Genomic DNA, 12,566 nt, shown 5'->3' with positions numbered 1-12,566 from the left:
CAACCCGATACAGGGTTTCCAAGACTGTAAATCTTCATAGAAACAGAAAGCCTCATCTTTCTCTTGAAGAGCAATTGGTGGGTTTGAACTTACGCCCCTACCATTAACAATCTCTCCCTTACCTCATTGTGCCAACAAATGCTCCTTCCATTCATCAAAGAACCATTTATAAGAGTATTTTAGCAAGAGGGAGTGCACAGAAGGAATAACCCAGGGAGAATTATACTAGACAGAATGAAATTTGGCAAGATGAAAGTTTGGCTGGGGTTCTGAAGTAACCACATGGCATTTTATGTTCAGCACATTGACAGAAAGTGGAAGAACATACATTAATTTTTTCCCTTTTCACCTTAAAGTCAGAGACCCAAATTTACCGTATTAAAATATTCCATTCCTGAGCTGCTGAAGGCTTCTGCGATTTCTTTGGTTGTCACCACACATGCCATTGGGTGGCCGTTACCCATGGGTTTTCCCATGGTGACGATGTCAGGTACAAAGTCTTCACCGCACATCTGGAAGCTCCAGAAATGTTTCCCAACTCGGCCAAAGCCCACCTGAACTTCATCAGCTATAAACACACCCCCTGCTCCATGTACATATCTGAAACGCAATGGAGAAATCTAACATTTTCAGTTCACTGAAAGCCCCCTAGAAAATGGCTGAAGACTTCAAAGGAGTTTAATTTGTAGCCTGTGAACTGTGTTAAAAATAGCCCTATCTCCAAAACTCACAATGAACTCTATGTGATGTCATTGATTTTCCACATCATCACGCAGTTTCTAGATTAGGTATGTCCCACATTATGTGACTTTGTGCTGCTAAACGTAAACTGTGTCATCCTTTACACGGGAAGAGAAAGAATTGAACAAGATGTCATTTTTGGAAGGACCATTTTGCAAGTATTTACTAATTATGAAAGCTTGGGTCCTAGCCAATGGGCGATGACACCAGTCCGAAGGCTGGAGCAGAGTCCTGCAGTCCCTGTTGGACTAGAAGCTCTGCTTTAGGGTTGACCTTGATGCATGATGACCCTCTGTGTGTCAGTCAGGCTTCGCGCCATAGGATTTTCAAGAGTTGGTTCTTGGAAAGTGGATCGGGAGCCCTTTCTCTGGAGGGGTCTCTGGGGACATTCCAACTTCCAACCTCTTGGTTAGCAGGCAGGCAAGTTAACCCATTTTCACCACCCAGAAACTCCGCTGGACCAGTTATAAAGCCTTCATTTGCTACATCAGGGACAGGAGGAGGCATTTCTAAAATGCAGGAGTGGTTATTGCCAGTGAATCTGGAAGTATCCCACTATTTTAAAAACCAGGATGGTCCTATACAAGTGTACCTGTCTTGGTTTTCAGTAGGGGAAAAAGCCCAAACAAACTCCCCCAAAAAACCTCTCACGGTGCCCTCCGTTTGACCAAGGATGCCCAAGTACATACTTTGCCACTTTCTGGAAGTAGCCTGCTGGAGGGATTATTTGTCCGCCACAACTCTGCATGGATTCAGCAATAAAGGCAGCAATCTATGTAAGAGAAGATGGGGTCAAGGTCCGTTAGGTTCCCATTCTACCCACTAAAACAGAAGATTCCTTATAGAGCACAGTATTTAAAAATCAGTCGGTCATAGATCAGTGGCAAATTACAAGTAGGTCTCTGATGAAAAAAACATGAAGAAAGAAGAGGAGAGCGGTCTATCAGGGAAAAGCTAGTGGTCCAGAGCACTTGTTTCTGAAACTGCACGGAGAGAATGCAAGAAAGCCACCATGAGAAACGGAGATGAAAGTGAGAGGTTGCTTGTCATTTCTTCCCAATGAATTTCAATGCAGTGTTTCACTAAACCAAAAAGCAAACACCCTGTCTTTGAGTCACTTTTGATACCTGGTAACCACATAGAGGACCTTCTCAGAGAACTTTATCTTTTGCCCGTGGAGTGGCTGGTGGGTTGGCACCATCGACCTTGTAGTTAGCAGCGCACTGCCTCATCACCAAGATTTCTTTAAGAGAACTAAATCAGAGTGATATGATGACTTGTCTTTGATATGAACTTTTAGGAAAACGAACCAGCTTCCAGCAGGTGCCTGCTTTCTTAGACTGGAGAAGGAGGATTATGTGAGGATATGTTTTGCATTAAGGAGATGGAAGGATGTGGCCAACGACCACAATTATCATTGCAAAATTTCAAGTTCTTGGCCTGAACCAGAACAGAATTGGGCAGTTTCACAAAGGGTGTCCTGTAGGTTCAAAAGGAAGCATAGAAAGTAGATACTGTTAAACAAGAAGAGAAAGCTCAGACAGCACAGGAGAAAAGAATTCATCGGGGCTGAAGTTCTAGTCCTCTGACCACACTTTATAAAAAAGTATTACTTGGGTTATCCTTCACTTTTAAATTATTCAGTTAACTTAACCGGAAAAGTAAACCAATAAGCCAAAAAAAATTCCGCCAAGCAAATTCAAAAACCTAAAAAGAAAATTAAAAATTTGAAAAAACCAACCTCCAATTGGGGGGTGGTTTTAAAAAACCGTAAAAAAAACGAACCCCCCAACGCCAACCAAGTGAATCCAAACCAACAAGAACCTATAGGATAGAGGAGAGCTGGCCCTTTGAGACTTCAAGGCTGTAAATTTTGGGAGAAGCAGAAAAGCTCATCTTTCTTCCTGGGATGGAGTTCAAACTGCTGAACTTGCATAACCCACTCTGCCACCTTGGCTCCTACAGGGGCAGCATCAGTCCAAAACTGTTGAATGCTAGTGATCCCAGAAAATGACTCCAATTCTCTTTCAGGAGCATAAGTCTAGTATAAAGTTCCCCACGATGAGTAACACTTTAAACCTCAAACCAAACTCACTGCCCTCCAGTGGCATGTGGCTTGTGGCAACCCTTGAATAAAGTAGAATCATCCCTGTGGCTTTCCAAGACTGCAACTCTTCCTGGGAGTAGAAAACTTCAACTTTCTCCCAGACTGGTTTCGAACGGCTGATCTTGCAGTAAGCAGCTCAATGTGTAACCCACTATGCCACCATTTCTTGTTCTTTTTCTTCCTATGCACAGATATATTGCACAGGAAGCTATAAAAATTGAATGGGAGGAAAAACAAGAAGAATGAGAAATACAAATGATGCTCCAGCCAACAAGACAATAATATTTAAATTCACTGGAAAAAGGAAAGGCCCAAACTTTATCTCAACGAAGCATCTTTTTATTGATACATCTAAGCCATACACCCTCTTTAAAGGCAATGAATGTGATAAAATGCATTAAAACTCCACATACGAAGCCTCAAAATGACGGAGAAATCAGGTAGAGATGAGAAAACAGAAGCTCCTGCCACTGCTCTCAAGGATGTTGGCTTTGTCTCAGAAGTTCACGTGCACATTGGAAGACCATCCCTGTGCCTTCACCTAACCAGGAGCAGAGCATCCCCAGGCTCCAGGTCCAGTAAGGCTGAGCTGGTTCAAGGGAAGTCCCCAGGCTCTTGTGCAGGTCCAGAGTCAGGGCAGGGGTGGGATTACCCACTAAACAAGGTAAGCATGAGCTTAGTTGTGCTTACTTTCTGGTCTGTATGAACCATTTCACATGTTTTTCATCATCAAAGGGATGACCCATGTGAAATTCTTCACTCCCGATTAGCAAGTAAGCTCAAGTAAGCCTGTGCTTACCTTGCTTACTGGGTTCTCCATCTCTAACAGGGATTATAAATTTGAAGAGACATTGATTCTGTAGAAAGGTGCTGTGGAGTTGGCAGAGAGAAAGAAGCCAGCAATACTTAGAAACAGAACCTCTGATGTGGTGAAAAACAGTGAAACGGTTCACTACAGAGTAGTAATGAAGCACAAGAACCCCTGATCTTATTTTGCCTTATTACAACTTTCCTAAGGCCGCGCCCTTTCATACAGGTCCTCATGTTGTGGTGACCCCCAACCATAACATTCTTTTCGTTGCTATTTCATCACTGTCATTTGGCTACTGTTAGGAATTGGGCAACCCCTGTGAAAGGGTCGTTTGAGCCCCAAAGGGGTCGACCCACAGGTGAGAGCCACTGCCTTTATGAGGTCACTCTGCCTTTTCCTGTTACCATATTAACTCCTGAGGCTCCTTTTTCAGTGGGCGTGGTCTGTCCTGGGTTGTCCCTTTCATCATTGCCTTTCCGCTGGCCGCCTGGGTTAGAACGCATCCTACTGAACCGGTCAGAAGTCGGCCCGTGGAATGGATATAGTGACTACATTGTCAGAGTAAATTGAGGCAGAGCTTTTAGAGGCATGACCGTAGTCACATGGCCCTTGGAATACAGTCCCTGGTCATGGAGAGCAACCCTGACTTGCCCTTCAGTGCTGTGTCATCAGCCCTCATTTGGAACGAGGGAATTAACCTCTAGTCTCAACAAATTCTTCATCACTATCACTTGCTGCACATGCTGTTTTTTAAGTCATTGAAAAAAAAAGTCATGGTCTCAAGCTACAAACGGTGTGTTACAGCAGTAGTATTAAGGACATTAAAACGACTTATAAAGGTCCGTTCTGACTCCTAGCTGTAAATCTGTATGGGAACCCTTAGCCTCATCCTTCTCTCAAGGAGGGGCTGGTGGGCTTGAACCGTGGACCTTGTTGGTATCAATCTCATGCTTACCCTACAGGGCCACCAGGTCTCCTTCTTGCACTAAAGTAAGGCTAAATAAGTACAGCACACAACTGTTCTGACTTACCTACAAATTTGACCTAAGGACGCAACAGTTAGAAATGGATCTCACCCATAACCCCGGGACTGCACGCATGAACCAGAGAAAACAAAGGGCCCTTAGATCGGGTCTTTTCTAGGGTCTCCCACTTGTCTCAGTCATTTCGATCCACTGGATAGGAAATGTGATGATCTTTCTGATGCTGCGCATACAAACCTTCCTTCCGCTGTCATGAGCATCCTGGATCATTTTCTTCACCTCGTTTGCATAAGCAGTGGCTGGGTCGGGGTGGTCTTCTCTGTATTTGCCTCTGTAAGTGTCTGGATGTGGGGCCTAAACACAACAATGCAGGTTTGCTTTATTTGCTTGTTTGGCAAATGAATTTTTTTTTTAAAAGGCATACTCCCATAAAGGCATAGCAGAAAGGTGACCTTGGTTTGAAGTTATTCTTGGTTCTTTTGCTATACTTTTTTCTTAACATTTTTGAAAATGGCACATCAGCAGCTATTTACGTGCCTTAGCTGCAGCCTTGTTAACTGTTTGGAACGAATCCAAACTCCTATTCACGGTACAAAGACTTCAGTTCTTCACGGAATTCAAAAATGGACTCTTTGTTATTAGCTCCCCGTTTTCCCCCAACTTCCCCTGCCATGTCCCCAAAAAACCATTGACACTAGGCATTTTTCCAATGATAATTACCCGAGGCCAGATTTGAAAGTACTTACCACATGCACAAATTCTTTCTTAACATGTTTGCCAATTTGAAATTTATATGGACTGATGTCAATTAAAGATGACAGATGACCATGATAAGCACTGAAAAGAAAAAGACCAGCGAGCAGTCACTCAAAGAAGGATGATTTGGGATACATGAAAATCGTATTGCATATCATCCAGAAAGACTCTCAACATTGATGCCAGACTTGACTACATTGGATCTAATATCATGATAAGAAGGGTTATTAATTTGTCCTGTTCTCCCTATACATGTAATAAAACACATGAAAAGGAAAGTATGTGCCTCACAAAAAAATTTCTTAGAAAACGAAAAGGCAACTAATCTCTTTGGATTATGTTAGATCTGATACATTGAATTTTCTAAATGTGTAAAAACTATTTTTATAGTCATGAAAAATTTCATGTGTTTAAATGTATTTGATAGTTCTATTCCAATACATTTAAAAGATAACCTTATATTGTCGGATGGTGTGGTAGAGCACATTTTCTTAATATGGCTCTTCCATACATATCTCTGTAATTCCTACCAAATGATCGGGTGGGAGCATGAAATAAGGTGTGTGTACCACCAATAGAAGGGATCAGTCCATTTTAGGCATCACTTCCCTGGCTATAAGAACGAGCTGTCTTGGCAGGAAGAATGAAAAATCTCAGGACCAATGGAAGAAGAGTGGTCGAGACCAGAGGCCAGGGCAAGAAGGGAGCAGCACTGAGACGCTGAGGAAGAACAGTGGGCAGGCTTCTTGACCCATAGAGGCAGAGGCCAAGGGGCCGTTTGGCTGAGAGCCTGAAGATCACAGAAATAGCGTAGGAGGGGGCCCCTGGTGATGCATCAGGCTGTTTACCACAAAGTCAGTAGTTCAAAACCACCAGTCGCTCCAAGGGAGAAAGACAAGGCTTTCTATGTCCATAAATAGTTACAGTGCTGAAAACCCAGAAGGGCAGTTCTATCCCGTGCTGTAGGGTCACTATGGGTTGGAAATGACTGGTCGAGGGGAGATGGTGCCGGAGCATCTTATTGCTGTATCCTTATTCGTAACGAATCCTGGCTTGTGGTAGCCTGTTAGCTCCCTTAGTGAGCCCCCGAGACTGTGACTTTTGTCTGATTTCTAGGTGGCCATGGCAATGAAGTATCAAACTCCGCAGAGAAATAGATGGAGCATCTTCACAGGAGTGTTTGGTGTCAGAGCAGGTCAAGAAAGATGGAGGGTGGAGGCATGCTGACCTCTGCCTTGTGGCAAGGGGCAGCCAGAGGTCAGGTATCCCCCACCCCGGTGCTGTTTGCACAAATGGGCATGTATGTGTTGGGGTGATTTCTAAAGGATGTCCAATTGTAAATATTGGGCAAATATTGGTTGGGAAGGAACAGGAGATCTTTTTGAGAAAAACTAAGGTTGAGTGGTAATCAGACGATGTGAAATTCCCTTTTTGGGGGGTGGGGGGTGGGTCTAAATGGGAAATCACAAAAGGTAAAGTTCAAAGAGGGCCCCTCCTTACCAGCTATGGAGAGATACTACCTGCCACAGTAACAATAAAGACTGGGTATGGGACAAAGGACCAGGAGATCACTGGATGAAAGGGAGTGCTCAGGGTCCACTCCCACACCAACAGTAAGCAAGTGAACTGCAGGGGGATTCAACACGAACAACTCTCAAGGTAGAGGGAAACCCTGACAAATATCTTTGTGATCTAGGGAGAGCTATAGTAACACAGCTTTGAAAACAAATCATACCCGAACCCTACTTATCGAATTTCATTAAAATTAAAGATTACTTTTGCAGGGTATCATGCACAAAGTTGAAAGACTCATGATAAAACTGGGGAAAATATTTCAATTGTCTCAGACTCAAAAGTGGTTCTGAGTTCTGGTTGCAAAGTATGACTACTTGGGTGATGTGAAAATATCTACTGTTGCCTTAGACCTGTAGAAATGATATTTTAATTAGTGTGCGGTAAGCTTGGACGCTGGCATTTTATAAAAATTTCCCCAGTGAATTCTACATTGCAGTCCAGGTTGAGATCTTCTGATCTAGGATATAAAAGCAAACACACACGCACCTACACACAGAAATCCTGAAAACTGGGCACAGAAAACAAAGATATAATTCTCAGAAGAGAAATCACAAATACACAATAAGTACATAAAAAGATACTCAAACTCTTCATTAAACAGCTAGAAATTAAGACAATAAGAGATAACATTTTAGCTCAATTAGACCGCCACAGATTAGAAAGCTGGATAATTTAAAATCTGGGGGAGGATATAGAACTGGGGGACAATGGCAATGTGTTCAACTATTAACCAAAAGGTCAACAGTTTGAGCCCACCAGCTACTCCGTGGGAGAAAAGTCCTGGATCTGCTTCCGTGACAACCCAGGACCCCCTTGGAGGCATTTCCATTCTGTGCCACAGGGTTGCTATGAGTGAGAACCCACTCCACAGGACACAGCAGCCACCTGTTTGTAGGCATTGATCCCCAAGACCTTTTCAGACCTAGACAAAATTGCTGACTGCAAGGTTTCTAGGGTTGGTGAACCAGACGCCCATCCCTGGAGGACGTGCCATGCAAGTCAGAGCTGCACCATTCATGTGATTGCCCCTGGTGTCCGTATCTGGCTAGTGAGCATTTGAAGTGCTGCCATTCTGAACTAGGATGTTCTATCATTGTAAAGTACACACCAGATTTCAAAAAAGACAAGAACATCAAACATCTCCCAATTTTGTAAAACAACTCACAAATTGCTCACTAAAGATGAGCAGATAGGTGCAAATTTACTTTGCGTATAGGATTGTCTAGGAGCCACCGATGGCGTAAGGGTGGCCTGCTTGGTTGCTATCTGCAAACTGCTCAGTGGGAGAGAGACAGGGCTTTTTACTTTCATCACAGTTGCGTGTTGGACACTCAGAGGGGCAGGTCGGCCCTGTCCTGTCGGGTCGCTGTGAGGTGGCATGGACTCACCGGCAGTGAGTGTAGGGTAACCTGCTCCTCATCCAGGGGCAGCAGTCACATTATCCTGGACGGTTTTCTGGACTATAGCAGGCACCGAGTAACAAGGTAAGCACGCTTGCGCTTACCTACTAATGGGTAGTGAACTTTCCCCTGGCATAGTAAGCACATTAAATTCTTGTTTACTTTGCTTACTGGGTAAAGGGATTGTAAATTAATGGAGGTGTGGAATCCATTGTTGTTGGAGAGAGACCCATGCCAGCCATATCTAGAAGCAGAATCTTGATGGGGTGGAAAAAATACGAAATTGTTCACTACAGATTAGCAAGGAAGCCAGTGCTCACCTTACTTATTGGGAAATCCGCCCTAGGCTGCAAACAGTATGGAAGCAAAATTACCAAATCTTTCTGTGGCACTACCAGGTGAGCTCAAACCCCCAACCTTTAGGCTAGAGTAGTCCAGGGCAAACGATCTGAGATACCCTGGGAGCTAATGCAAACATGGGAGTTCTTCAAGAAAGAGAGAGGCAGTATAATTGGAGTCCGAGGAGATGAAGCTGGAAGCAGAATTCAGAATGCTGTGATTTTTGCAGCTAGAGGGCGCCACCAATCACCAATCTTTAGCCTCTGCTAGAAGCTAGACCATGTGAGGAATGGCTTCTTTTCTAGAACCTCCTAATTCCTTGGTCTTAGAGCAGTGAGACAAAGGCTTCAACCAATACACAACAGAGAGGGGCCTATAAAGGCACGGTGGCCCAAATTTGATTCAATCCTGCATCTGCCGTTAGGGAGGGAGTGGAGTCCAGGGAGGATGAGGAGTAAAACGACCTCCCTAGTCAAAATGGAAACTGCCGGGTTTCTTGTCATTTTCTAATGGGAGGAAAGCGATACTCATTGGTTTACAATCCCAGATAAGCTCTAGAAAACAGAAATAAAATGTGATAAATACATATTTGAAATGCCACATCAGTGGTAACTGTTGATGGCCATAAAGGAGAAAGTACTAAATTCTACTTGACTGTTTTCTTAAACATTGGTTCTTAATGGTGACTTTTCAAATTTTTGCTAGGGGAGAATCTCAGTAGTGAAGTGGATCCTTAGGTTGAGAAATGAATTGCATTTTATTTTGAAAAGCATTAATTGATTAGTTAATTACACATGGTAGGAGTCCACTAGAACACACGGTGTAAGCCCTGATTCATGTGAAGCTCATGAGACCACTCAGTACATCACTTATTATCAGGGTCTGAGAAAGAACTGACCACCCTCTGAGTTTAAGCTTAAACTGCTGTCGATATACTTCCTCCCCATACATGCTTACGGTATGAGTGTGGGTAGTGCCAATATAACTATGTCTTCGAAGAGTGTCTTGCCTAGAAATCTCGCATCCAACACTTACTGGTCCAGGGTGATGACATCTTGGTGGCCTCGGTACTGCCGAGCCAGGCGTAAGGCTAAGTCATTGGCTTCAGATCTATTAAGATAACACATCAGAGAGAGGACATGTGACATAAACCCTTTAAAAAATATTTCAAAATACTGTTGAAGAGTTGTAAAGTAATGAATTGCAAACCTCTCTTCCCCCTACAGTACAATCTCACTCACCAGTCTAGTAATGTTCAATAAAGAACGAGATGTTTTTTAATTAGGAATGGGATGCACAGATGTACATTTAGCCTAGTAAGACTGAATGATATCGTTCATTTCAAAATTTAGCCCCATCCAGCCCCCTCTGGCCAGTGCTGACTATCTTTGAGTAGTAGACTGGTCTCAGTGGGAGGAACTGGAGGGCTCATTATTTTGGCTACCAAACAATGCTGTATTGATCCATTGTTTGGTTAATTTCCTAATCTATCAAATGGAGGAGACCATTTTTCAATCTGGCTCAGAGAGACAAAATATACTATCAGGCACAGAAGAAGAAAAAAACCGCTGTGGAATGTTTTCTCTATGCCAGAAATGACGCTGAGGATTTTATTGGTAGTTATTCTCAAATGAACTCTGCTGGGAAAATATTACCACTTCTTTTCCATGGAGAAGGAAATAATCTTGGGTTAAGTGATCAGAATAAGGTCTCACCGCTCTTGGGAGACAGACCCAGTCTTCAGAGTTAAGCCTGTCTGGCTTTGAGGACCACATTCTTGTAACTGACCCGGGACCTCTCACCTACGGACTTTAGGGGGTAGCGCTGTTTGGGACTAGTCCTTTTTGACAGCATAGGGTTCTTCAGAAGTGCAAATTGACATATATTTATTGAGGATATAACTCTAAGTTCCCAGGCTTCTGAATAAACCTAGAAACAGCAGTCTGGTGGTTAACCTGGGCCTGGTACCCAACTTTTTATCACCATGGTTTATTTGGAAGAACATGCGGAAACATACCCTTCAGTATCCCTGGAGATGAGATACTTAGGTAGTAAGTTAAGTTCAATCTTAATTTCTCACCAAATAAAAAGGGAACGATCTTCTGGTCATAGATTTGTTTTTAAAACTGCTCATTGGAAACAGAAGAATAAATCACATGTAATCAAACACTTAGAGAATTTCTAATTGCTAATTTTAATACATACGTATCTTTGAAATGCATTTTTATCTCTCTCTAGTTTTCTCTCTTGATAATGTTGCATTGAAAACTTTTCAACACGTCATTAGGTATGTGTTTTCAAAATCATACTTTTTAATGTCTTCATAATATTATATAGGATGGATATGTAAAAATTTGTATTTACAGAAGATGAAAATTAGAAAATATCCATTCCCTTGAATTTCTTCCTGTTTTCTTTTCCATCTGGGGGGAGCGTGGGGGAGTTGGCAGGAAGGAGGGGGATATGCACAAATGTCTAAGTACATACGCAACCTTACAAAGTTACAACCTGTTTTACAGTTCATTCATTCCTCACATTCCGCATTCAGCTTTTGAAAGAACCATCTTTGCCCATAAAACTTTTATCTACTTAGTCAATTGCCCAAAGAAAAGAGCATCTTTGACTAGTTAGGTTTTCTTAAGTAAATAGCAGACATGACCATTTTGGCCAGGGTCACTACCTAAGTCTCTCGTCTACGGGGATACTGAAGGGTATGTTCCCCCATATTCCTCCAAATAAACCATAGTAATAAAAAGTTAGGTGCCACGCACAGGTTAACCACCAGACTGTGCTGCTAGGTTTATTCAAAAGCCTTGGGACAGATTATCTGCCGTCTGATCTAAAATAGAAACCAAGAAATAAAATAGGAACCAGAAAGATCAGATCTCTGAGGTGTGGTATCTTAATAAAGGGCAAAGATCTCAGGAAGCCTATTTAGACATCTGTGTTCCACCAGGCCTCACGAAGAGAGCTGTATGTGAGCCAACTTGACATTGAGATTGGTGGGAAGGGGATGGACAGGTAAGCCAGACACATACCCTGAGTTTGTAAAAAAGCAAACACACAGTGTCTCCGGCAGGGTCGCTGACAGGCGCTTGGCGTACTCCACAATGCTGTCATGGAGGAACCGCGAGTTTGTGTTGAGCAGTTCCATCTGTTTCGCAGCAGCTTTGACCACCTTGGGGTGACAGTGTCCCACTGAAATGGAGGAGACGCAAGCCCAAGAAACATGTTACAGCTCCGAGAGCCTGGGGAATGAGGGGAATTCTGAAGCAGAGAAGGAAAGACAGAAAGCAAAGAACCAAGCTAATGTGGTCCCCTCTATGGCTCTTGCTGCAGCTTCTCCCTCTTGGATAGCAGCCACTGACATTCCTGGGGCAGCGATTAACAAATCGTCCACGTCTGCCTTGCCCCATCGACGTCTCCTTCCAAGCTCAGCAGGGCCCGGACACTTACCATGGGCGACATTGTTGATGCAGTCCAAGTACTGCTCGCCGTTCTCATCAAACATGTACTGCCCCTGGGCTCGCACTATTTTGATGGGATCCGCAGCAAAGAAAACTTTACACGAGGGCCTAGAAAGGAACACACACGGTTTGTCCCAGTAGGATGGCTCAGTATTTTTCCTGTTCAATAAAAGTCATCTCAGTGGAAAATTACAAATCCTTAAAGGGAAGGGGAAACATGAGTGATGGGCCTTTTTTGTTTTTTTCCCCATACCAGCCCAGAACACTTGATTTTAGTACTCCCTTCATGACACCCTTCCAATCTCTTATGGTTGTTCTATTAAATTGGCCTGGATTTGATGACACTATTCAGAGGCACGTAAATCAACTCTCTGTCAGTCCTAACGA

The 12,566-nt window shown here is 43.2% G+C and overlaps 1 protein-coding gene across 1 annotated transcript in view; it reads right to left on the bottom strand.

The window, feature by feature from the left end:
• ETNPPL (ethanolamine-phosphate phospho-lyase) overlaps positions 1–12,304 on the bottom strand; it is a 15,006-nt gene extending 2,702 nt beyond the window's left edge. Inside the window, exons 1-7 of the mRNA XM_004703304.2 lie at positions 12,169–12,304; positions 11,751–11,910; positions 9,748–9,822; positions 5,389–5,479; positions 4,880–4,996; positions 1,431–1,513; positions 375–600 (exon numbers count right to left, since the gene is read on the bottom strand). Coding sequence (XP_004703361.1) covers positions 375–600; positions 1,431–1,513; positions 4,880–4,996; positions 5,389–5,479; positions 9,748–9,822; positions 11,751–11,910; positions 12,169–12,223 — 807 coding nt within the window. The 5' untranslated portion in view covers positions 12,224–12,304. The remainder of the gene's footprint in view (positions 1–374; positions 601–1,430; positions 1,514–4,879; positions 4,997–5,388; positions 5,480–9,747; positions 9,823–11,750; positions 11,911–12,168) is intronic.
• Between the last annotated feature and the right edge of the window lie 262 nt (positions 12,305–12,566).

This window comes from Echinops telfairi, unplaced genomic scaffold (genome assembly GCF_000313985.2).
Source record: "Echinops telfairi isolate 266 unplaced genomic scaffold, ASM31398v2 ScPeMD7_7468;HRSCAF=8506_0, whole genome shotgun sequence".
NCBI lineage: Eukaryota > Metazoa > Chordata > Mammalia > Afrosoricida > Tenrecidae > Echinops > Echinops telfairi.
The sequence above is the reverse complement of the archived record's forward strand: the minus strand, read 5'-3'. Positions and strand labels throughout refer to the sequence as shown.